The sequence below is a fragment of the Herpailurus yagouaroundi genome, unplaced genomic scaffold (genome assembly GCF_014898765.1).
Source record: "Herpailurus yagouaroundi ecotype Mexico unplaced genomic scaffold, PumYag 186, whole genome shotgun sequence".
In the NCBI taxonomy this organism is placed as follows: Eukaryota; Metazoa; Chordata; class Mammalia; order Carnivora; family Felidae; genus Herpailurus; species Herpailurus yagouaroundi.
Genome location: NW_024412417.1, coordinates 20,167,208 through 20,195,199, shown reverse-complemented (window position 1 = coordinate 20,195,199; position 27,992 = coordinate 20,167,208). Strand labels below are relative to the sequence as shown.

Genomic DNA, 27,992 nt, shown 5'->3' with positions numbered 1-27,992 from the left:
TCAAAGCTAAAAGAGCCAGTTTGTTACCATGAAGTGTTTATCATATGTATTTAACAACACAACTTCTTTCGGGACCATATTATACCCAAACTGAACACAGGTATTCAGTTTACATATCAAAAGAGGCTTAAAAAAAAATCCCAGAATTGTTATTCATTCTTTCCATAAGAAAATTCTCGAATTAATCATACAAACTATAATTTCTAACCAGTTTTTACTTCTAATTAAACAAAAATCAAAAAACCAACAAAAAACAAAATCCCACACTCATGAAAGTCATGACCAAAGCAGACTTCAATACTTGTCAACTGTTGGGAAAAAGCAGTAAAATTTATTGTGCTAAAAGAGAGGTTATCCTTTATGAACGCCAAATTTAGAGAAATCATGTAGCATTCCCATGAACAAAAATAAATAAATACAAATAAGGGAAGAGAAAACTTTTATTACTAAAAATTTAAGTCTAATTCTATTTAATTGGGAGTATATCAGCAGAAACTCAAATAAACCTGATGATTGAAAATGTGGCTTGGGACTGTAAAAACCAGCTTTTTACCAAAGTTAAATTTCAACTGATTCTACAATCATATTTAGTCTGGGAGCTTAGGATAAGAACCCAGGGTGATCTCACTATATAGTCTGTGATTTTACTATGAAATATTTTAAATTCTAACAGATCAGCCATAGTTTAGAGTACTTGTAACATTAAAAAAAACCCCACAGAATGTTAATTTTGGGCAACAACTTTTATGAAAGTAAAAATCTTTAAAAATTCTAAAGCCATAGAAAATCAGACTGCATGTATTTTAATTGTGGAGAAAAATTAATGGAATTTTAAACTATCAAATCTATTTCTTTCCCGTAAACACAGTATGTATCTTTTTCCTTGAAACGATTTTGGAGCCAGTCAACACCCAAAAATAAAAATACTATTCCTATCTCAGTTTGAAATTTAATGAATCGATAATATTATCTTAGCCAACAACATGGTGAACTGCATTATGTCAGATATATAAAATTGATACAGAAATCACCTAAAAGCTTTGAAATTTTAGAACTGAAGGCTTTCTGCATTTGGAATTTAATGGCTTTTGTGCAAGGGACTAATAAGGTACTTAAAACACTGGAACATCTTAAAATCCCTAACAAAAGGGAAAAACTACTAATACTAGTTTTTAAAACTCACAAGTTATAATAATGCAAATTTGTCATTTTGCTGATTTCCAATTTATACATGCAATATAAATTACAAATATGTATAACATTACAACACCGTCTAAAAGAAACAATGATGTATAAAATATATACGATAAATAAAAGTACTGCATTTAATGTGATTTTCTTGAAAACCAAAGTCATCAAATCCCTTAATGTCATATTAAACATAAACAATACCAGTTCAATTTAGAGGAAATGTATGTCAACACCAGCTTCTGACAACAAAAATAAAGAAGTTAAAGCCCTGCGGTTTGTCTGATTTAGGTCAGATAATCATGGAAACAAAAAAATATTTAAAATTATTTATTTTATCATTATGCACAATGAAGGAAAGCATTATAGAGAGCAGAGTTCTTTCCCACCATAAAATTATTTACACCCATTTATTCAGCTAGAAACACTAGCTAGAAGAGGTACTGGTATATTCCATTTGTGATAATTTCTCTACAGCAAACAATTGTCTTACACTTGGAGCATGTTGAAAAAAATATTGCCTCATAGGTCTTTTTCTTCTTTTGAGTCTCAATCACTAAGAGCTCAAGGTACTTTGAGAGAATCCTGGTGTCCTAGATGGCCAGATGAATGCAATAAAACCAAGCAATGTGTTTGTATTCTTGAAAATACTCTGAAATCCCTCGAAATGTTGCTTGAGTTGTGGAACTCCCATTTCTCCTCCTGGCACTATGACATGTGAAGAGCATTTGCTATGAAAGCTTCACACCAATTTTGTTTTGTTCCTTCTTCATCAGCCGCTGTGCCTCCTTTTCCATTTTCTTCCTTTGTTGTTCCGCCGCTCTCTTTTCTCGGTCTGCTATCTTCTGCTGCCTGAAGAGAAACACAGTCCTATATTTACTTTTAGAAAATACCACACAAGTAAAATGGCAAATAAATTCCAGAAAGAAATAGCTATCATCAAATGTAAGTTCAAAAAATCTTCATTCTTCTCACTGCTTTGAAAACTTCAAAGATTTTCAAAATTAGTATTTCTTTTAATCCTTAAAACAAAGCTTGGAAAATAAGAGTATTATCTCTATTTTACAAATAAGTAAAATGAAGAACAAAGGCCGAGTGCCTTGCCCAAAGTCATAAACTTAAGTAAAAGAACCCATATCTTCTAACCCCTCTTCTTCTTCAGATTATTTTCACTAAACCACCACCTCCCCTGCACCACACCTTCTTTTTGATAGCATTCAGAAAAGCGTGATGTTGAGGATTAAATCTTCTATTATTATAATAGTTAAAAACACTCTGCTAAAGGAAGTCAAGAACACAGATGTGCAGAACACAATGCCCAAAGAAAATGGAAACTTCACACCAGCCTTCCAACTGGAAGCTAGAAATCTATTTACAGATTAACACTTGGCCAGCTCTACTGATGAAGGGGCAGAATGGTGGGTATTTACTGAGTATACATTAGGAGATCCTTACCTCTTCCCTGGCCCCTCCCTGACTCTACAGACCTAGAATCACCAGCCTCTCTTTTGTCATTTGACTGACTCATGTGGGGAGTGAGAGTAGTAGGGGGTGATGGAGAGGAGAGAAAAGAACCGAAGCTGGTTCTGGATGAGGGTATGAGAAAGTAAGTCAAAACATGCAAGGTTGAGGAGGGAAGTGGTAGGTCACAGTTGTACGTGGGATAGGCAACACAAGCTTTTATAAAACAGGAAAATCCAGTGTGGATTACCTATATATGGGGCAGCTCGAAGCCGACTCTGGCAAGCGAAATCTTTGTCTCATCGTATTTATAAGTGGGAGTAAGCAGAGAGGTGTATGACCAAAATTCAAGAAAGTACAGAGGGTTTTTAGGCAATACTTTGACCTTCACAGAGTTTTGGAAGAATAGTTTTAAAAAAAAATCTACATTTCACTAGCTCTGATACCTTTCAAGCAAAACTGATAATCTGCCCTAAAACAGTCAAAATGTCAGTGGCAAAAAGGAAGATAAGAATTATAAAGGGTCGGCTGTTTGCAAACAAATAAGCCTCCACCTTGTTACTAGCTGAAGTGTAAATATCAACAATTCATGTTCCTGGAAAATGAAGCAATTTAGAGATTACTGCAGAGAAAACCTATTTTTCCTCTCCAGATACATGCCTGGAATTTCTAAAGTATAGGAATCTTCTTCCTTAACAGTATTGATTACAGTACTGGCAGTATTGCATTGGCAATGGGAAATGGACTGAGTCAGAGGACATGGAGTGTGAATACACTAACAATTTGCAGTGTTCTTCTGGGGACAATAAACCGCAGGACATGAAGTCTCTCCGACTCTAACTTATGCAACTTGCAGCATGAAGCATATATATTACTGACTGATAGGCCCCTTCTCCTAAACTGTCATATAACATAAAACACTAAGTTTAGGGTTTTGGTTTTTTTTGTCTTGTTTTGTTCAGAGTGCAAGAGGATAGGGTGGAAAAAAAAATGTTTTGGTACAGTGAATGTTAGGATACTTGTGAACTCATAAACTGTACAGTACTGTCGTTATTACTGGATTCAGAATGAATGGCCCTTCCTTTATCCTGTGGTTAATGACCACTGTTTATTTATTTTTTTTTTTTTCAACGTTTATTTATTTTTGCGACAGAGAGAGACAGAGCATGAACGGGGGAGGGGCAGAGAGAGAGGGAGACACAGAATCGGAAACAGGCTCCAGGCTCTGAGCCATCAGCCCAGAGCCCGACGCGGGGCTCGAACTCACGGAACACGAGATCGTGACCTGAGCTGAAGTCGGACGCTTAACCGACTGCGCCACCCAGGCGCCCCTGACCACTGTTTATTCTAAAACACTCAGACTTCTATATCTATGATTTATCCAAAAATAGAGTAAAAAAAAAAAGTAACATCTTTTTGGATGATCTATGCAACATAAATGTGGCTGTTTACAATTTAAAAAATAATTCCTTTACAGTGAATAATGATTAAGTGAAAAGTAAATATTTAAAACTCTCATAACTTTACTATTAAAATGTGACCCATCCCTGTTAAAAAAAAAAAAAAAGTATTTAAAATAGGAAGGACAAGACCAAAAAGAAAAAAAAAAAAAAAAAAAAAGCCGTAACTCTCATTTATTTAACTGCACCCTCTGCTGTCTGTTCAAGGTAACTGTAGTTAATTGATAAAGACAGAAATACAAAAATGAAATCAATGAAATCAGTTGTTATTTTCTATCCCTATTATAAAAACTATCTTTTAAAATTAACTTACATCAATGTATTTTACTATATCTTTAAAAAACACAAAAATATGGGGCGCCTGGGTGGCGCAGTCGGTTAAGCGTCCGACTTCAGCCAGGTCACGATCTCGCGGTCCGTGAGTTTGAGCCCCGCGTCAGGCTCTGGGCTGATGGCTTGGAGCCTGGAGCCTGTTTCCGATTCTGTGTCTCCCTCTCTCTCTGCCCCTCCCCCGTTTATGCTCTGTCTCTCTCTGTCCCAAAAATAAATAAACGTTCAAAAAAAAAAAAAAAACACACACACAAAAATAATTTACCCACATTTAAATATCTGAGCTTTTCATCAGTGATGATGGTCACAAACTCAGGGTAAATTTTCTCTTTACTCTTTAATGCAGCAATAGCAAGAATTATATTTATTGCTCACAAAAACACGGAGATAAGAACATAAACACCAACAAAAACAAACCTGAAGACCTCTAGAATAGTATTCTCTTCTCTGTAGAATGGGCAGTACCTGACACAATTATTTACAATTCATAGGGCTTTTGAGTATATCAACTAATAAGATACATATACAAATGTAGAGTGCTATATACATTATTGCCATTCAAATGTGCAGTGCTGGGCACTATTCTAGGCCACAGAGAAACAAAATTAAAGGTAGAATTGCTGACTTAGAGGAATATACAGTGGTGGCTCACATTTCAAAAGGTAACTATGTTTTAGAAGGAAGGTAGTATAAAGCAAATAGTAAATGATGGATATATGAAAAAGATCTTATTTGCTGTTAATAACATTATTACTCTTTTGTTTCTATAATGCTTTAAATTTCTGGTTTCTGTGAAGTTTTAATCATGTAAAATAGTATATGTAGTCTGAAATAAAAAATCTCATATTATCTAAGCTCAAGTGAGAAAGATTTAAGAAAAATAAAATGTTTGGCAGAATAAGCTTTCTTGACTTTGAATGTAACATGAACAAATCTGGTTCCTCTACTCGAGTTGCAGTGTAAATATTACTAAAATACCTCAAAACTTCTTCTGCTTGCCAGGCCGCATCTTCTTCTTCTTCCCATGCATTGGTATTTTCCTGCCAGGTATCTAAGTCACCTAATTCAGGCTACAACAAAACACAAAACAAAATTATGAGAGTAAAGAGCTCTCCTTTCTCCCCTTAGAGATCAAGAAGAGTATCTTTTATTTTTAATTTTTTTTAACATTTATTTATTTTTTGAGAGACAGAGACAGAGCATGAGTAGGGGAGGGGCAGAGAGAGAGCGACACACAGTTTCCGAAGCAGGCTCCAGGCTCCGAGCTCTCAGCACAGAGCCCAACGTGGGGCTCGAACTCATGAACCATGAGACCATGACATGAGCTGTCGGACACTTAGCTGACTGAGACACCCAGGCGCCCTAAGAAGGGTATCTTTTAAAACATAACTCAGATTTTGTCACTCCTCTGTGTCTTCTTCATGTCCTATCAAAGGCCCAGATGATTTGGCCCCTGGTCTGCCTGGAACTCAGGGGTTTCCTGTGATGTGTGACTTTCAGTACTCAGCAGTCCTGGGCAGGTCCAGCTTTCTTCCTATTTTATGTTTTAAAGCATAGTCCTTTTATACTGACTTTTCTTTTTCTGCCTACTTTAAATTGGAATGGACAAGAATGGAACATTTCTTCTTTCGGTTTCTCTCTTTTCAGTGAGCTGACAGGGTGGGGTGGGGACAAGAGAAGAGACAGACTGACTGGAGACGGGATTAGAGGTGCTTCACTACTCTGTGCTGAGATCAACGTGAGGAACTGAAGTTTCCAAGCCGGCACATGCATTTTCATTTAAGCATAAGTAACATACAGATTTTTCAATGGCTCTTACTATGTGGGTCCAAGGCAAACACAATAAATCAGGCAACATTTACTCTTCACCAGAGTACTTCTACATTGTGCTTCCTTCTCCCTGTCCTACTTACCTGATACCAGTAGGCTAGCCACTACCTTCCACTATTCCCCAGGTCAGACCTCTAAAAGTTCACTTTTTCTTCCACCAAACAATAAAAATGCTCATTCCGGAATGTCTACTTAGGTGTGGAAATGACTATGAACATAAAATAACTGGTGTCAATCTGTGAATAGATTTATTGTATTTTCTTTTGAGCGCTTACACCTAAAAATGAAGTAAATCGTATGGTTTTCTCCTAACTGTAAATGTAATACCATCCTCTGCTAAAAAAAAAAAAAAAATTAATATTTTATTTTTAAATAGTCTCTACACCCAAAGTGGGGCTCAAACTCACAACCCCAAGATTGAGAGTCACATGCTCTATGGGCAGGGCCAGCCAGGCACTCCCTCTGTTAAAAAATTTTTAGTGTATTTCTGATTATCTGTTTAATATAAATCTTTAAAATTAAAATAGCTAAATCAAATTAAAAAAAAAACTAAAACCACTGAACCAAATAAAAATGACCCTCTTGAAAAGTTATACCAATTTATCCCACCAACAGCAGCAGGTGAAGCCTTGTCTTCCTGTCATCTGTCAATATGGCCAACGGCCTTCTTTCTTCTTCACTAATTTGTTAAGATTTAAAAATTGTGTCTTATTATTTTACTTTGGATTTCTTTGAGAACATTTCTTCGTTATCAGGCTATGTCTATTTCATATCTGTTTTTCCAGTGAGATATTTGACTTTCTATGTATAAAACACTTAGATATTTAAAAAGTTAACTCCTAAGACCATAAAAAAAGAGTGATATCTGGTCCTTTAGTAAAGATGGCCTTCTAAGTAAAAAAGTTTTAAACGATAAGATTGATTTGTTACATAAAAACAAGTATCTGCCAATCAAAAACATCCAAACCAAATAAAACCAACAACAAACTGAAAAGTTATAAAAGATGACAGAAAAAAGTTAATATCCTTACTATAAAAAGCTATCAAAACAATATAGATGATTAAATTAAAAAAAAATAGAATGTGGAATTTCAAAGAAGCCTAATTGGTAGAATGGGTGATACGTTATTTTTGGAGCAGAGAACAAAGTGCAGTAGATTACCATTCTGTCCTAAGCAATACTCCCTTATTTCATCTGCTTGGAGGAAAATATGTGGAAATAGCATTGGAGATTCTCCACCTACCCTATTTACCTTTTCCAACTCTATAAGGAATTACATATTTACAACTTCATAATGAGCTATAGTAGTGTTATAATAACGTATAACTCCAGTTAAGTGGCAAACGTTTTACTAATTCACTGGAAAAATTTGAACCACTTTACCAATATGGATCAAACATATATGAATAAAGTATAAAACTCAGAAATATAAGAAACATGCTATGTTCTTTTAGAGAAACATCTATGGTACTATTATGCTCTCATAGCATGATGTAACTGCACAGCAGTTATCAAAATCTGCATTATTTATGTGTGATCATTTATTTAACACTGAAACTCCCCCATAGACTGCACTCTTTTGAAGCAAGGACTCTGCCTGTTTTGCTTACTTTCTTCTATGTTACTAGCACCTAACACACTGTCTCACATTAGTAGGAACAGATTTTGATTAATGAATTAAAAACATACATAAACATGGGTCCTCCAAGGAGAGGGTACTCCGAAACACCTGTGCAGTTTAAACAAACAAATAAGATGGTGGTAATTTAAAAATATGTCTGCAAATTCTTTGGCACTCCTTCCTCAAGTGGTAGAGCTGAATTCCTCTCCCCTTGCATGTAGGCCGGATTTACTGACTAGTTTCCAATGAATAAAATAATTGGAGGTGACAGTGTGTCCCTCATAAGACTAAGTCACAAACAGGCATTGTGGCTTCATCTCTGCATGTCCTCTCTCTCTCTCAAGGACTGCTTGTTCTGGAAAACTCAGCAGTTATGTTATATGGAAACTCAAGCAGCCCTGTGGAGAGATCCGTGACAAGGAACTGAGGCTTTGTGCAACCAACCAGCATTAAATTGCCAGGCATGTAAAATGAGCCACCTTTGAAATGATGCCTCCAGTTCCAGTCAAGCCTTCAGATGACTACAGCCCCAGCTAATGATGTGTCTGGAAACTCATTAGAAACCCTGAGCTAGAACCATCCAGTTGAGTCACTTCTGGATTCCCAATCCATAGAAACTGTAGGAGATAAAGCATATGTTTACTGTTTTAAGTCACTAAGTGTGGGGCTGTTATACAATAACTAATATAATAAATTAATCAATAATTAATCAAAGCATGATAAAGCTTAGATCTGGGGAGAAGTCTGGACATTGGTGTTTTTAAAAAAAATTCAAAGGGATGCCTGGGTAGCTGAGTCAGTTAAGTGTCTGACTTCGGCTCAGGTCATGATCTCATGGTTCATGAGTTTGAGCCCCACATCGTGGTCTGTGCTGATAGCTCAGAGACTGGAGCCTGCTTCGGATTCTGTGTCTCCCTCTCTCTCTGCCCCTCCCCTATTCACTCTCTCTTTCTCTCTCAAAAATAAATAAAAACATTAAAAAAAAAATTCAAAGCTGATTCTGAGATCTTCCAAGGTTGGGAAACAGTTATATATTTTCCTTACTCCTTTTGTCCTTAAAACTGATGCATTTAAGTCAAAACCAACTATAAGTCAACTTATACTTTAAATGTAAATATACTCTACTAGGGAAACAATTCATGACTCACTTAAAATTACCTGCTTTTAAGTTTAAATTTCAGTGGTAATCTCTTCAAAGGTCATATATATATTTTTTTAACATTTATTTTGGAGACAGAGAGAGACAGAGCATGAACGGGGGAGGGTCAGAGAGAGGGAGACACAGAATCTGAAACAGGCTCCAGGCTCTGAGCTGTCAGCACAGAGCCCGACGCAGGGCTCAGAACTCACAGACCGCGAGATCATGACCTGAGCTGAAGTCGGCCGCTTAACCGACTGAGCTACCCAAGCGCCCCTAAAGGTCATATTTTTAAGTAACATATTGTCTCGATCTTTTATGTATACAGTGGGACTCTGATCTTAGTTGCTGATGAAATTTACAATCTCATAAAAGGATAAGATTGGTAAAACTCCAGATTAATCTCTCTCAATCTGCTAAACCTGTTTCAAAGCAGAGAAATACAAATATTATGTTCACTTCATTTTGATTTTTTTTCTTCTCTTTTCAAGAAAACAAATAAAAACAAACTCTTATCTAGATACTATTACATACTTACAGATTGATGAAGAAAAGGCATATCTTGTGTAGCTGCCAATCTACTAGAGAAACCTGTGCTACCATCTGGGATGCCAAAATTTAATGGTTCTCTCTTCTTAATAATTATCTGAAAGATTAATTGAAACAGAATTACAGGAGTATTTTACATATCATGTAAAAAGAAACAAGATAATTAAGTGACCAAAGTATTTTATAATTATTTTAAATATGTCCTGCCTTTCTTTCTTTAAAATTTATAATATAATTTTTTTTAAATCTCTAAAGAGTATCAAAATTCTTAAGCAATTGTCATACAAATCACTTACATATTAAGAAAAATTCCACTTTACTTTTTCTAAAAAGAATAAATTTTCCTCTTTTTCTTTCACTAGCCCCATAAAATAGAAGTTGGCACTTTTAGTCACTGTATTAAATAAGAACACGTGTTACATCTTTCTAAAAGCTCTCTTAGCATATGGTTATTGATGAATGTATTAACTCTTTCAAGGCAGTAGTATTAGCTGTGTAGCTTAAACATTCTCAGTCTAATTAATTTATTAAGGTACTAGTGTAATATTCTGGATTTCTACTAAGAACAGCAATATTCTTCCAAAATATACGGTATTCATCTACTAAGAAACTCAAACTCCTTGAAAAATACACAACTTAATGCTTTTCAGCACTGAGACATTTGGACAGCTTAACAAAAACAATCATGATTACAGAATGTAAATGTTATCAGCCTTGAAATTGTCAAAATAAATTTACAGCTGAAACTGGTTGGGAGGTAGAAGAGGGTGAGAAACCCTATTAGAGAAGAGTGGAATAAATAATGTCCTCTTTTTATAAAGTATATTTAAAAAAATATTTTCTATGCATGACTGAAGAAGAAATGGAACTCTAAATATGTTTACTTATTTATTTTTTTGAAATGTCAGAGTGACTAGTGAGGTAGACTGGAATAATAACATCATAATATTTGGAAGAGGGGGAATAGTAGTGAGAGTAGTATGAAACAAACCTCATCTAGGATAGTATGAAGCCAATGGACAATGTCTGTGATTGGTAAATCAAGACACAGCAACTTAATATTATATATAGATATGATAAAAAACATTACAAACCCAAACAGGAAAAGTTATGAGCGATTGCTTATGGGAAGTACAACTGGCTATGGGGAATGATGGGACAGAAGTTTGTTGCTTTTCATTAAAAGTTCTTCTATATTATTTAACTTAATTTTTTAAGTACATGTACTATTTTTGATAAAAAGAAAGGAAAATAATCAGTCACTGTTCTTTTTCCAATAATTCCCCTCCACCTTTAAGTGATATTCCATATCCAACTCAAAATGGATTAATTAAAGTGTGGAAGATTAACATAAGCTCACAGTTATTGTGCTCTCAGAGCCTTACATCAGTTTTATAATGGTTATGAACAATGGAAACTATACCCATCAGTTTGTAGACATCGCTACCTGTGAACTCTCTTAAGGTCAGAACTTTATCTTATTCAGCTTCGTCTCTACAGAACAGACTGGAATCTAGAATCTGGTCTACAGTTGGATTTCAGTAATATTTATAAAACTTTAACAGATGTAGGGGTACAACTTACTAGATCTACGTCTAGTAGGTTGAATATATCAACCTGTTTAATATGACAGAAAACACAACAAATTGATCATCAGAAAGAGGCTTTCTGACAAATATCAATTATACTAATTTTGACTACAGGAATCTGAAAAGCAGTTTAATAGTTTAACTTCCAAAAGCATAAATCTTTAACATACTTTCTGAGTTTTCCTTATAGTTGGTGTCATGTCCTTAAAATAGTCAGGTTCCAGTTGTTCCAAAGCATTTTGTTGTGTCGTCACATTCCCATTCCCTCCTTCAATCTTTACACTTGTGGGTGCATCTTCATCCCAGGATGTCCACTCTTCAACATCTGCCTACATTTCATTGACAAATATTGTCAGTCACAAAGGAGTAACCTAGTCAACATCTCAATTCATCATTTATTAGAAAAACAGGCTTTCTAGGGGAGCCTGGCTGGCTCAGTTGGTTAAACAACCAACTTCAGTTCAGGTCATGATCTTGTAGTTCATGAGTTCGAGCCCTGTGTCAGGCTCTGTGCTGACAGCTCAGAACCTGGAGCCTACCTCAGATTCTACATGTCCCTTACTCTCTGTCCCTACCCCACTTGCTCGCTGTCTCCCTCTCTCTCAAAAATATATAAACATTAAAAGAAAAGAAAAAAAAACCTATAGGCTGTCTAAACAATTGGTTTTCAAACTTTCTGACCAAAAGGAAAATACAAATTTTATAACACATACCAAAACTAAACCAAAAGTTTAAAAAAACACTTACTTTTACTAGAAATTAATCAGTTCTATCCATTAAAAAACCAAAACCAAAACAAGAGCAAATGCTTTAAAAATTGAACTGACATTTAAAGCTACAGTCCATTGAAAGAATATTGAAACTTGCATCCTAAGCTTAACCAGGTTGATTACCTGATTTAAAAAACAATCAACATTCTTGATAGAATTTATAGAAGACAGAATCTCAAATGTAATATTCAAAACGTCTGTGAAACAACTCAAAATTATTCAGCAATCAATAAATTTCAACTTGCATGGAAAGATAATATAAATGTTATAATTATCTAAGACTTTAAAGTAGTTATAAAAAAACTTTAACAAGCAATAGCAAACACTCTTGAAATCAATGGAAAAACAAGATAGAAAATCTCAGCAAAGTAACAGAAAATACTATGAAGAACCAAATAAAGATTTTAGGATTAAAAAATATAACAAAAATCCTGACTTGACTACCAAATTAACTTCATGACATACTAATTAATGGTCTGCAATCCAGTATGAAAACTATGGTTCTGGAACCCTTATTCAACCTTAAAAAAAAAATTACCTGTTTAGGAACTGATGAATAATCAACTGTAGTTGGTAAAGTTATTTGGTCTCCACTTAATTTCCGTCCTCTACCAGATCTAAAATGAAAATGAAATAATTTATTTTAATAACTACCAAAACAAGCATTGGTAAAAGAATTATAAACAGTAACTGAAGGCTTATAAAAGATCTTTTACAATTTTGCGATTATTTATTTTAATAATTAACAGTTGCTCACTAAAATATGAAAAGAAAAGGCATGCATCAGGTATCTTTTCAATATTTTTTAAATCTTCGACAGGAGAAAACTGCTTTTTGGCTTAGGACTCATATTATAGATAAATTCAGGAGGAATATAAATACAAAAACAAAAATGCCAAGTGATTTCAAACCATGCTTTCTCTTCAAACCATGCTCTGTAGGTGAAGCTCTGGGACACCTATGCCATTTTCAACAAGATGGCTTGGCTTTTGTCATATATATATATATATATATATATATATATATATTTTTTTTTTTTTTTTTTGGTAAGATTACCTATTAAACTATTCAAAAGTTTGAAAATCACTGGGTTGAATTAAACTGTAATTGGTAAGTTTTAAGGATTAGTAGGAAAAGCACTACATTAAACAAGATATGTATTGTAACTCAGTTGTTAAGAGCACAGGTTATCAGAGTGCCTGGGTGGCTCAGTTGGTTAAACAACTGACTCTTGATTTCGACTCAGGTCATGATCTCACGGTTCTTGGGATTGAGCCCTGAGTCAGGCTCTGCACTGACAGCTTAGAGCCTGCTTGAGATTCTCTGTCTCCCTCTTTCTCTGATCCATCCCTGCTTGCCCACTGTCTCTCTCTCAAAATAAATAAACTTAAAAAAAAAAGAGCATGGGTTAAGGAAACTATGTAAACCATAGTTTTCAATGTTACTTCTTTTAATTATGAGTCTAGTTAGAATCAACTAACCTCTCAGCCTCAACATCCCCATCTGTAAAATGCAGGTATTCAAACCTACTTTTGTCGAATTGTTGTGAAGATTTAATTAAATGACATATTTCCAGCGGCTAGACACCAGACAGTGCCTGGTATATAATAAGACACTAAAAAATTGGTAGCTATTACAAATGATTAATCACTTGCTTCATTTTAAATAATCTATAAATCTACTTAGAGCTAACTGGTAAAGTTAGCTATTTTTACTACAAGATTAGAAATCATATCTTATTTAAAGGATAAACAGATAATACAATCTACTACTAAATTTATAATGCAAACCCAGTATTTTATAACACATGATCTAGGTTCCTTCTGACACTTAAGACAAGCTTATTCTATAAAATGAATCAATTTTCTTTTAGAATGAACATACAATCAATCCTAAATATATTTATTATTAAGAATTATAGTGAAATTTATAATGGCAACAATTATCCTTAATATTTTAAAAATCAAATGCAATTTCTTATACTAAAAGTGTTTTAGTTTTAGAAAATACATATGCAAAGAGAAAAACACCTATAATTTATCTCCTGTTAACCTCTAGCCTTCTGGCAATTAATGCCCATTATTTATTTTTTCAAAGATGTGCTTTATTTTTTTAAGTGTTTGTTTATTTTTGAGAGAAAGAAAAAGACAGTGTGGGGGGGGGTGGGCAGAGAGAGAGAGAGAGACAGAGGATCTGAAGCAGACTCTGTGCTGAGAGCAGAGAGCCCGATGTGGGGCTCAAACTCACAAACAATGACATCATGACCCGAGCCGAAGTCAGATGCTTAACTGAAGTCAGACGCTTAACCGACTGAGCCACCCAGGCACCCCAATTAATGCCAATTCTTATCCTACTTTACCTCATGAATTTCTGGCCATTCCTCCTCATGCTCTGATGATCTAAGCACTTAGTTCACTATTTTCCCTATTTCCCAAATCCCATTCTCTTCCTGGGTGAATTCAACAATCACCTAAATTTTCCATTTCTTTCCTGACCTTTCTTCCTCCAGTGATCATCTTCACTCTATTTCATCCACTCATTTCCACTGCCATATTATGGACCTCTTTTTTAAAAAAATCCCAATTCACTTTACTTCTAACAATAAATGTCCTTAATCCTCAGAGTTTTAGTAGTTATAAATGGCCATTTCGCCAGAGAATATATTTCCTGGCTCCTTTAAAGCTAGGTGGCCATATGACTAAGCTCTGGACAATAAGCTGAGAACAGAATCATTGTGTGCAACTTCTAAATCAAGTCTGCCACAAAAGGAACAAACAGCCTTCTACTTCCTCTTTTGACTACCCTACTCTGTGTGTCAGTATTTTTTCTTTCACAGTACCCCTAGGCCAAAACAAATCCCTAACAGTTCCACTAATTAAGTAGTTAGGACCAAACAATTTAATACTTATGTATGTCCTAACTACTTAGTAGCCATTTGAAAAAACACCATAAATAAGTTTAAGGAAAAATATTTTTATTTCATTCTTAAATAACCACAATCACTAATGCAATGTGTGTATGTCTACTGGACACAATTTCTCAAAACTTGAAATCAGATTGGCTACTACCATCCTCTTTTTCTCTTCCACATTAAATCTGGTTCAGTACTTGCTTTAATTCTAACCTAAATCCTAGCTTTGCAAAGCTAGGCCACCAAAAATACAAGTAAACAAAAACTTATCTCAAACATTCAAGAATATCATCAAAACAGCTGCAGGATCTAATGTGAACTACCTCGAACTAGTAGTTTGTGCAGGGTTAACAGATGCTGACTAAAACACATTCACTGTGTGTTTTGCTGGAAATGTAAAAATATCCTGATGATACCCCTGTGAATTTAATGTGAAGCCCTGAAGTACCTCAGCATACAGCACTACAGCTCTAGGGTACAGTAGCATGACAAAACAGAAGGAATTCCAATCTCCGGATGACTTACTGAAGCAGAATGACTTAACTGACTTGGACTAAGTAGTCCACATTCCACATTCTGGAATATCATTTAAGAGATTAAAAAAAAACAAAACAAAACTGTTTTGTTTGGGATTTTTCTGTTCAAGTTTTGTTTTGTTTTGTTTTGTTTTTTACTATAAAAACAACATTCATATTGTGGTATATAAAGAAATACTTATGCCTAATTCCACTTAACCACCTTAAAACATTCTGGTAATGAAATAATTATGTACATATAAACTCTCTTATTATAAGTTGGTTTGCTTTTTTCTGAAATTCTGTAGGAATGAGAATGTGATTTTAATTGAAGAGGTAAGAATCTGAAAGAGTGAAAAGAAGTAAAACTCCACTTTCTAGATCTGAAGTAGAGAAAATGTTTTTTAAAATATCAAAGAATAATGAATGAATACTATAATCAAGTTATTTAGTTTAAATATTGTCTGCCCTGTCTTTTTATAATTATGAAGGTATCCAAAATCAGCAAAATGATAAACAGATCAATTTGAACATAAAATTTGTTTACCTGCATATTAATCTCTTTAGGAATGAGAATACTGTTGCTAGGCAGGTACAAACTTTGAATAACCGAAACTGTGTAATAGCCATGGTGGGAATCAAAACCTGTGGGAAAAGCACAAAAATAAATACATTAAGCTGATTTCATATGCTATATTCCCATTCTGAAGTCGAGCTGAAAGATCCTGTTATGAGCTGTGAAAATCAGACATATTTTACTTTTCTTTAGAAACCACAAATATAACACCATGAATTTTAAAATTAAAATGTAAATCATATTGACAATTTGAGAAACTAGGTTTTTAAATTTTCAATAGTTGAGAATTTTCAATATTTGAGAAACTAGGTTTTTAAATTTTCAATAGTTAAATTTTCAATATTCTCAGAATGTTTTTTTAAATTTTTTTTTCAATGTTTATTTATTTTTGGGACAGAGAGAGACAGAGCATGAACGGGCGAGGGGCAGAGAGAGAGGGAGACACAGAATCGGAAACAGGCTCCAGGCTCTGAGCCATCAGCCCAGAGCCCGACGCGGGGCTCGAACTCACGGACCGCGACATCGTGACCTGGCTGAAGTCGGACGCTTAACCGACTGCGCCACCCAGGCGCCCCTCAGAATGTTTTTTAATTCAACTCTAATTATCTTTATTTTCTATGAAAAAAATTTAAAAAAAACCATAAAACAGTATACCGTCTTTTGTGCCTTTTGAAGTCTGAACCACATGAACATAACAGTACTATTCACAAATATTTTTAAATGTTTTTAACTTTTAGACAGATACATTGAATTATGCCCTTTATATAGATGAGGAAATTGATTAAGAGAGGTCAAATAACTAGCCCAAAGTCACATAGCTAATAACTTGGAAGTAACCATACAGATGATCTAGTCCAGTGGTTCATGTATTTGGGATTCTTTAAAGAAATAATCATACCTGGACCTAACCCTAGTAAATCAATTAAATCATATTTTCTAAGGGGCAAGTTCCAGTTAAACTAGTAAGCCTACAAAGGAGATAAAAAATCGTCAATAGAAAAGGTGCCAGAGGGTGCCTGGGTGGCTCCAGTCAGTTAAGCATCCACCTCTTGATTTCAGCTCAGGTCATGATCTCACAGTTAGGTGAGATTGAGCCTCACATCCAGCTCTGCTCTCTCCCCCATTCATGCTGGCTGGTGCACTCTCTCTCTAAAGAAAAAAAGAAAAGAAGAGAAAAGGAAAGGAAAGGAAAGGAAAGAAAGAAAAGGAAGAGAAAAGGAGAAGAGAAGGAAAGAAAAAAAGGTGGCAGAAAACAGGGTAAAGTGGAACAAATAACAGATTAGACAAGTCAAAAACCAACAGCAAGATGAAAGACTTAAACCTATTCTAATTAAATGTCAATTGTCTAACATCCCATTTAAAGCCAGAGATTATTAAATTAGATTAAAAAAATAAGATCTTTATACGCTACCTACAAGAAATGTACTTTAGGGGCGCCTGGGTGGCTCAGTCGGGTAAGCGTCCGACTTCGGCTCAGGTCATGATCTCACGGTCGTGAGTTTGAGCCCCGCGGTGGGCTCTGTGCTGACAGCTCAGAGCCTGGAGCCCGTTTCCGATTCTGTGTCTCCCTCTCTCTCTGCCCCTCTCCCACTTGTGCTGTCTCAAAAATAAATAAAAACATTAAAAAAAAAATGTACTTTAAATATAAAAATACGGATAGGCTAAAAGTGAAAGAATGGGGGAAAATATACCATGCTAACACTAATCAAAAACAAGTTGAAGTGACTATTTCAATGTCATAGAGTAGATTTCAAAGAAAATAGTATTAGCAGGCATAAAAATGGTCCTTCATAATGATAAAAGGGTCAGTTACTCAAAAGCACGTAACAATCCAAAATATATACATCCCTAATAACACAATGATGCCAATATCATAAACAAGAGGTGATATTACCAGAAAGTCTACAGATATTAAACAGCTTTTACTACAAACAACTTTATGCCTATATTGGACATATAAGAGTAAACGGACAAATTCCTTGAAACAAGTTATAAAAGCACAAGAAGAAATAGATAACCAGAAAATCTCTCTATCTATTGAAGAAACTGAATTTGTGGTTCAGACTTTTTCAGGCCCACATGGCTTCCGTGGTGAATTCCACCAAACCAAAAGGAAAAAGTATACCAGCTCTACACAAACTACCAGAAAACTGAAAGGGAGAGAATGAATTCCAACTCATTCCTTGAGGCGAGCAATTACACTGATATTAATCCAGACCAAAGATATTACCAGGAAGGAAAACTAGAGGCTAATACCTTAAGAACATAGATACAAAACTCTCTGTTTTGGTAATTAAAAAAAATGTAATGTTTATTTACTGGGGCGGGGGGGGGGGGTGCAGAGAGAGAGGGAGACCTGGAATCTGAAGCAGGCTCCAGGCTCTGAGTGGTCAGCACAGAGCCCAACAACGGGCTTGAACTCATGAACTGTGAGATCATGACCTTATCCGAAGTTGGACGCTTAACTGACTGAGCCACCCAGATGCTCCTAAAGTTTTTTTTTAATGTTTATTTATTTTTGAGGGGGGGGGGGGGGAGGGAGGGAGGGAAGGGCGGAGGGGCAGAGAAATATAAAACTCTTAACAAAATAATCAGTAAATCAAAATCAACAATATATAAGAGGATAATATCTCAGACCATGTGGGGCATAACCCAGGAATGTAGGGTTGATTTAACACTTGACAATCAAATGTAATTCACCATATTAACAAACTAAAAAGGAAAAACCCTTTATTCATCTCAGCAGAGGTAGAAAAAGAATGTGACAAAACCCAAAATCTATTCCTAGTAAAAACTCACTATCAACCAGGAATAGAAGGGAACTTTCTCAACCCGGTCACAGACATCTATGAAAAACCTATATAATAACATGAGACTTAATGATGAAAAACTGGACACTTCATACCTAAGATTATGAACAGCACAAGCATGTCTCCTTTTACCACTTTCAGCCAACACTGTAGTAGAGGTTCTGGCAAGTGCAATCCAGTAAGTAAAGGAAATAAAGGGAAACCAGATTGGAAAGGAAGAAGGAAAACAGTGTGTGTCTATCTAGAAAATTCAATGGAATCTACAATCAACCATATTTTTATATGTTAACAGCAAACAATTACAAATTGAAATTTAAAAAAATTTATAAAAGCACAAAACATATGAAATACTTAGGACAAATGTAATGAAAGGCTTACATACTGAAAACTATAAAATATCGCTTAGAGAAATTCTGAAGACCTGAATTAACTTAAAAAGATCTTTCAGGGCTTGAAGACTCAGCATGGTTAAGATATTAAGTCTCCCTAAATCAAATTATAGATTCAATGCAATACCAAACAAAATCTCAGCAAGTTTTTTTCTCTAAAACCTGACAATTCTAAAATTCAAATGTAAATACAAAAAGCCTATAGGAGCCAAACAACATTTAAAAAGAACAAAGTAGAAAGACTAATACTACCTGATTTCAAGGCCTGTTACATAAAGCCACAGTAATCAAAATAGTGTAGTGTTGGAGTCAAGACTGACAGAATAAAAGGTACAGAAATAGACCAATATATACAGGGACAACTGAAATTTGACAAAGATGTAAAGACAGTTCAGTGGAGAAAGGGCAGTCTTTTTGACAAATAGCACTGGGAAAACTGGACATCTAGACACAAAAACAAACAAAACAAACTTCAATCCATATCTCACATCACTTAAAAAAGTACTCAAAATGAATCAAAATCTAAATACAAAACCTGAAACTATAAAACTTCTAAGAGAAAAAATACAAACAAAACGAAACAAAAAGGACAAAATCTTGGTGACCCTGAGTGAGGCAAAGAGTTTTTAGATAGGACACCAAAAGCACCATCCATCAAAGAAAATATCAATAACTTGGGTTACATCAAAATGAATAACTGTAGAAGTTACTGAATTGTCGAAATTCAAAAACACTGTTGAGAGAATGAAAAGGCACAGCTTAGGAGAAAATCTCTGCAAAGCATGTATCTGATAAAGGACTGTTATCCAGAATATATAAGGACCTCTCAAAACTCAGTGACAAAACAAATAACTCAATTAAAAATGAGCAAGAAAACCCAAAATAACCCACCAAAAAACCATTATAACTGATTCATAAATTCAGCAAAATTGCAGAATATAAAATCAATGCATAGAAATCGGTTGCATTCCTATACACCAACAATGAAGCAACAGAAAGAGAAATTAAGGAATCGATCCCATTTATAGCTGCACCAAAAACCATAAAATACCTAGGAATAAATCTAACCAAAGAGTTGAAATATCTATACACAGAAAACTATAGAAAGCTTATGAAAGAAATTGAAGAAGACACAAACAAATGGAAAAAGATTCCATGCTTCTGGATAGAAAGAACAAACATTGTTAAAATGTCAATACTACCCAAAGCAATCTACATATTCAATGCAATCCCTATCAAAATAATACCAGCATTCTACACAGAGCCAGAACAAATAATCCTAAAATTTGTATGAAAAGACCCCAAATAGCCAAAGCAATCTTGAAAAAGGAAACCAAAGCAGGAGGCATCACAATCCTGGACTTCAAGCTATACTACAAAGCTGTAATCATCAAGACAATATGGTACTGGCATAAAAACAGACACTCAGATCAATGGAACAGAATAGAGAACGCAGAAATGGACCCACAAACATATGGCCAACTAGTCTTTGACAAAGCAGGAAAGAATATCCAATGGAATAAAGACAGTCTCTTCAGCAAGTGGTGCTGGGAAAACTGGAAAGCGACATGCAGAAGAATGAACCTGGACTGCTTTCTTACACCATACACAAAAATAAATTCAAAATGGATGAAAGACCTCAATGTAAGACAGGAAGCCATCAAAATCCTCAAGAAGAAAGCAGGCAAACACCTCTTTGATCTTGGCCGCAGCAACTTCTTACTCAACATGTCTCCGGAGACAAGGGAAACAAAAACAAAAATGAACTATTGGGACCTCATCAAAATAAAAAGCTGCACAGCGAAGGAAACAATCAGCAAAACTAAAAGGCAACGACAGGATGGGAGAAGATACTTGCAAACGACATATCAGATAAAGGGTTAGTATCCAAAATCTATAAAGAACTTACCAAACTCAACACCCAAAAAACAAATAATCCAGTGAAGAATGGGCGAAAGACATGAATAGACACTTCTCCAAAGAAGACATGCAGATAGCAAACTGACACGTGAAAAAATCCTCAACATCACTCATCAGGGAAATACCAATTAAAACCACAACGAGATACCACCTCACACCTGTCAGAATGGCTAACATTAACAACTCAGGCAACAGATGTTGGTGAGGATGTGGAGAAAGAGGATCTCTTTTGTACTGCTGGTGGGAATGTAAACTGGTGCAGCCATTCTGGAAAACAGTATGGAGGTTCCTCAAAAAAAACTAAAAACAGAACTACCCTATGACCAGCAATTGCACTACTAGGCATTTATGAAAGGGATACAGGTGTGCTGTTTCATGTTTATAGCAGCACTCTCAACAATGGCCAAAGTATGGAAAGAGCCCAAATGTCCACTGATGGATGAATGGATAAAGCAAATGTGGTACATAAATACAATGGAGTATTACTCGGCAATCAAAAAGAATGATTGCCACTTGCAGCTACGTGGATGGAACTAGAAGGTATTATGCTAAACGAAATTAGTCAGAGAAAGACAAATATCATATGACTTCACTCATATGGGGACTTTAACACACAGAACATATGAACATAAGGGAAGGGAAGCAAAAATAATACAAAAACAGGAAGGGAGACAAAACATAAGAGACTCTTAAATATGGAAAACACACAGAAGGTTACTGGAGGGGTTGTGGGAGGGAGGATGGGCTAAATGGGTAAGGGGCATTAAGGAATCTAGTCCTGAAATCATTGTTGCACTATATGCTAACTAATTTGGATGTAAATTTAAAAAAATAATTAATAAATAAACAAAAATTTAAAAATAAAAAATGAGCAAAAGGTCTAAACAGACACTTCACCAAAGAGATACAATGATAAATAAGTATATGAAATAATGGTCAACAACATTAATCGTCAGAGAAATGCAAATTAAAACCACAGTTTAAAACCATTTTATACCTATTAAAATTAATCAAATTAAAAAATGATGACCATACCAAGTACTGGTGAGGATGTGGAACAACTTTAACTCTCATACACTGGTAGTGAGAATGTAAAATGGTACAGCCATTTTGGAAAATAGTCGGCAGTTTCTTCCAAAGTTAAACAAACATGTACTAGGTCACCCAGCCATTTTACTCCTAGGAATTTGCCCAAGATAAATGGAAGCATGTACCCATACAAAAACTTGTACTAGAACAGCAGCTTTATATTTAATAGCTCCAGACTGGAAACTACCCAAGTATATATGTCAACAGGTGAATGAATAAACAAACCATAGTATATACATAGAGTAGATTTCTACTCAGCAATAAAAAGTAATGAACTACTACTGGAAGCAACAGCATGGCTGTTTCTCAAAATAATTATGCTGAATAAAAAAGCCAGACAGAAAACATATATGAGTCCATATATTTTTTAAAAACCCTAGCAAATACAAACAAATCTATAGTGACAGAAAGTGGATCAGTAGTATCTTGGGATGGGACTGGGAGTGATGAGAAGAATGAATTGCCAAGGAGAATGAGTAAACATTTCCACATTCAGAGTCTCTAAATACGAGACAGAAAATGAAAATACAGTTCACTAATCAATGAAAGATGACTATTTTTCCACTGTCGGAAGGTAGAGCAAATAACATTAAATCAAATCAGAAGAAATTACAACTGCACACATGCAAGTGCGCATGCTCACACACACACACACACACACACACACACACACACACACACACACACAGCAGTGTTTCTGACAATGCAATTTTCGCGTTTTAGCGGCTCCTTGCCTTTTATTTGTCACAGGAGGAAAATTACCAAGTAAGCACTTAGAATAGGATTCCTATGTTGGAATAATTTGAATATATCAGTATATCATCCAACTTCTTAATGGCCTCAATCAGCAAACTAATATACACTGAAATTAACTTTCTGCGCAAAGTGAGGCAATAAGCCACACAACTAAAACTCATCTGCCTCCGAGTCCATTAGTAACAACTTGGGAAACAATCATTACAGTTGGTTAATACCATTATTTGGAGTAGAATGGTTTGATAAAACAAATGAAAACATAATTTGATACATTATTTTTTCCAAGATAAAAAAGCATAAACACTATGTTTGGACATCAGGTCTATATATATTTACTTAGAAGAGGGTGAAACCTCACTTAAGTAATAATTATCATGGAATCAGAGAGAGCTTTATGTTACTTCTACCCAAAATTAAAATGCTGACTTTTTTTTCTATAAAGATAAGCAATAAAGGGCGCCTGGGTGGCTCAGTCAGTTGGGCGTCCAACTTCGGGTCAGGTCATGATCTCATAGTTGGTGGGTTCAAGCCTCACATCGGGCTCTGTGCTGATAGCTCAGAGCCTGGACCCTGCTTCAAATTCTGTGTCTCCTCCTCTCTCTGCCCCTCCCATGCTCATGCTCTGTCTCGCTCTCTCAATTATAAATGTTAAAAAAAAATTTTTTTTAAGATAGGCAATAAAACTTATAAGTTTCAAATCTTCCTAGATAAATACACCATCCCTCTATGAATAACCTAATGTTTTAAAATATATTTCATTCATGTATGGATTAAAGCAGACAGTACTCTTTGTTTTTAATTACCAGATATGAGTAATAACCTCCTAAAGTCTTGAAAACAGCATGTAACCGTTTTCTCAACTAGTAAGATATTATATTAAATTAAAAAGAACATAGTAAAAAATAGTGGTCACCTCTAATGGAGGAGTTGTATGGAAGCATAAGGGAACTAAGATCTACATTTCCATCTGAGTGGTAACAACACCAGTATACTATATATACTGTTTGTATGTTATGCCTTAATATAAAAGTTCAAAACAAATAAAAACAAAACAAAAACAGAAAGCAAGGGGGCACCTGGGTGGCTCAGTAGGTTAAGCCTCAGACTTGGTTTCAGCTTAAGTCATGATCTCAAAGTTTCAGGAGTTTGAGCCCTCCCTACCACCTCACCCTACCTCACCCTGCCCCACCCCGCCCCACCCCTCATCAGGCTCTAGGCTGGTAGCATGGAGCCTGCTTGGAATTCTTGGTCTCCCTCTCTCTCTCTCTCAGGATAAATAAACTATTAAAAAAAGAAACACAAGGGGCGCCTGGGTGGCGCAGTCGGTTAAGCGTCCGACTTCAGCCAGGTCACGATCTTGCAGTCCGTGAGTTCAAGGCCCGCATCGGGCTCTGGGCTGATGGCTCGGAGCCTGGAGCCTGTTTCCGATTCTGTGTCTCCCTCTCTCTCTGCCCTTCCCCCGTTCATGCTCTGTCTCTCTCTGTCCCAAAAATAAAATAAACGTTGAAAAAAAAAATTAAAAAAAAAAAAAAAAGAAAAGAAACACAAGCAAACAAGGAAATACAAGTCAACTCTTATGGTACCTGATCCTAACTGCTCTGTAGAGCCACTACTGCCAGTCCCTTCAAAGAAGGGCAAAACACACAGCTAGCTCCTTTCATTTCTACAATTAGAAAGGTAGAAAGGCCAAGTAGACCCTATAGTAACAGAGTTCCAAAAGGCTCCCTTAGCAATGTTCATACATTTTTGTAAAACCGGAGGCCTTATCTCCACATGAATGGAATGATTTACTGAATGCCTGTATTCAGAGTTGGCTTACTAATTGAGAGGACAGAAAAAATAGTGACTCAAAGAGTATGAACCAAAAAAAAAAAAAAAATTAAGAAGTTCACTATTCAAGTAACTTAAATATTTCTGTCAACAAAACCCTCAATTACTGGTTTACTGGATTTCAAAAAATGCAATAATTTTGACTGCTCCTTTCTTAGTCCCTGATGTCCAAACTGTCAAAAGGCCTTATTCCATTTCCTAGTACTGCCCATATTCTTCTCTATTTCCACTGCAATCTCCCTGGCATAAGCCTTTTTTATTTCTTGCTGGGCTGTTATAAAGTTTTCTTAATTCCAGTATATTTCTCTTACAGTACTTATATTCTATATTTTGTACTAGAGTTTTTTCTATATACCTTATCTGCCCTGTACCATCTTTCCCGAGGGAATCTTGTTTGCCTAGTACCTTCAGTTATCAGCTGCAAAGACAGACCTGAAAGGTTTAACTGCTTTATTATGAACAGAATGACCTGACTAGTTAAGATGAACAAAAGCTTCACTTTAAAGCTGATTTGTCAAAAATAAAACTCTCAACCAAAGGAAAGCAAATTTCCCTAAATAAAAATTTAGGCTAAAATTTCAGAAAAATTATAACAAAAAAAGATAACTAGAAAAGAGACTGTACGGAATGTGGCACTTGGAGGAAAGGGGGAAAAGAACTGAGGAAATACTCTATCAGGGAGAAGATATTTAATATCTAAGGACTGGGGAAAGGAGTGGGTCTCTGGATATATACATGCACACACAGTTGAAAATAAATTTCATATAGCACCTTTGCAACCACTGTCATCACCTTGCCACAAATATTGTTGTGTGTCATTGTTCAGTATTTGTCAACTTGGCCGATTTCAATGGTAACTGAAATTAAAATTTAAAGTTTTGTTCAACAGGCACACCTAGGTGGCTCACTCAGTTGAATGTCTGACTCTTGATTTCACCTCAGGTTATGATCCCAACATTGAGAGATCAAGCCCTAGGTGGGCTCCTTGCTGAGCGTGGAGCCTGCTTAAGATTCTCTCTCTTTCTCTCTCTCTCGCTCTCCCTCCCTCCATCTCTCTTTCTCTCTCTCTCTCGCTCTCCCTCCCTCCATCCCTCCCTCTCTCTCTGTCTCTCTCCCCCTCTCACACTCTCACTCTCTAAAATAAAAATAAAGTTTTGTTCAACAGAAAAACAGGAAGTGGGGCTATTACTGACAATAGAATTCTCTCCCCAGCAATGAAGAATATCTTCATTCTGTGGAAAATTTGCTTTTGTGATTACCAAAAGAGAGGAACCAATATTCATTGACCAGCTACTGTATGCTAAGCATTATCTAAAAATTATCTCTTAACCCATAAAACCATCTTATGAGATAGATAATATTGTTCTCATTTCATAGAACTGAAGCACTAAGAGTAAGTCCATGTTTCCCTGTTCCTACACCCAATGACTCAGATTCAAACGGAGGTCTATTTAATTCCAAGGCCAAGAACACCTCACTAACAACGCACATTCTTAGTAATACAGTGATGATATTATAATTTCCAGGTTAAATTTTCTAACCAGTTGCAATGAAACGGGAAAATGCACTCAAGTTAACTATACTTCTGATTTTATAAATTACACTCATTTGCAGGCAGGAATATTGTTGAGACCCAGAGTTGCTTAATGTTCCCACTCAATTCAACGAATATATATGTTTAGCACCTACTATCTAACAGATGCTACCCTGGGTGATGGGAAAAACTATTGACCCAGTAAAGAGAAACCCTTAGTTTGCTCTCAACTGTCACAGGCTAGTGACAATGTAAGGGACCAAAGAGACAGGGACTCATCAGTCTTGCTCAGGTTGGTATTTCTAGATCTTATCCAATAGATAAGCACATAGCAGGTACTCAAATATTTGTTGAATGAAGGGAAATTAACATTCCTTGAGTATTCAGTATGTTCAAGACATATTTGTAGACAATCTATGTTCTATCACGTTGCTGGACTCCTAAGGACAAGGAGGTTAAGTTCCACTATACCCATTTAACAGATGAGGCTGACAGTGAAGCTCAGATTCACTCACTCAGGATTTAGAGACTGACCCCAAAGCCCAGGCTCTCCCCACAGCATATTGCATTTGACAAAGCTTTTAATTTTGTACTTATTGTCTCAGTTTAATTTTTGAAAGGTCATCAGCTTGTTAAGTATGCATCTTAGGCTACTTTGCAGTTTGGTTACTTCAAAATACTTTCAAAACTGAAAATGCTAATAAAACCTGATTTTTAAATTAAAATTTCCTTTAAAATTAGTAAGAAAATGCAAAAAATTAAGATACATCAGGAAAAGAATCAGAATTCTGAAGCAACCTATCCTCAGGGCTTTTGGAGAAATGAACATCTCTAGGAAATCAACAGGAATGAGAACCCCACTCAGTCAAGAGAAAGATTCATCTACACTTGTGAAAAAACACTGCATTAGAAACTACAAGATTAAATGTATCTTCCTTCCTTGTAACCCTTAAAGTGCTGGCGAGACCCTTTCAGCAGTCACTAGATCACAATTTGTCAAACAAGCCAAGCCAAAATCTATGTTAGTACACACCAGAATAAATAAGTCTTCAATTGCTGTAATTCTAAAAACACATTTTTGAAATTTTTCAATACCAAAATAAAATTTAAAAAATACATACGATCTAGTACAGTACGGGACAGCCTCAAATTAAGTTGGTAACTCTCAAGTTGGTTAAGGAATATCACAAGACTGCAAAAATAAAATTTACCTGAACTCACATGTGAAAAACCAAAGAGAAAGGGAACTAGAAGTGGAACGTGGGAGTGGGTTGTACAGTGGAGCGCTGAAGGTACCATCTCTGCCACTTAAAGGCCCTCAAATATGTGACACCCGAACTCTTAACGAGGAGGGCTGATAGAGTTAAGGTCTCCTGAATGACTCAAAAGGTAGGAGTTTCATGACTAAAATGCTTTCACTTATGGTCACCCACCTGAAACTGGCTGATGAAAAAAAAAATCATACCCACTGTACAGATGAGAAAAACAAGAGCATTTTCAGGTTACACAACCCAACGCCATGCAAACGGCGCTCAGCGAAACGCTCTAAATCGCTAGAAGTGGGTGCAGGGGTAGGTTGGGATTTGGATTTTGGAAAAATCTGGGAAGGAGCAAGGCCTGCAGAAGAAGGGCAGGAAGGACCTGCGGGGGCCCATTCAGAGACTCGAGGGCTTCCGCGCCGGCGTCCCGCAGGCGTGCCTTCCACGCGTGAGCGCGGCATGGTG

The 27,992-nt window shown here is 35.7% G+C and overlaps 1 protein-coding gene across 1 annotated transcript; it reads right to left on the bottom strand.

Moving 5' to 3' along the window:
• Nucleotides 1-298: 298 nt before the first annotated feature.
• Nucleotides 299-27,992, bottom strand: EBAG9 (estrogen receptor binding site associated antigen 9). The gene is made up of 7 exons (XM_040494269.1): nt 27,702-27,992; nt 15,911-16,008; nt 12,476-12,554; nt 11,338-11,496; nt 9,568-9,675; nt 5,418-5,509; nt 299-2,040 (listed from the first exon to the last, which is right to left on the bottom strand). Exons 1-7 carry the CDS (start codon nt 27,729-27,731, stop codon nt 1,920-1,922), a joined length of 687 nt encoding a protein of 228 aa, XP_040350203.1. The 5' UTR covers nt 27,732-27,992; the 3' UTR covers nt 299-1,919.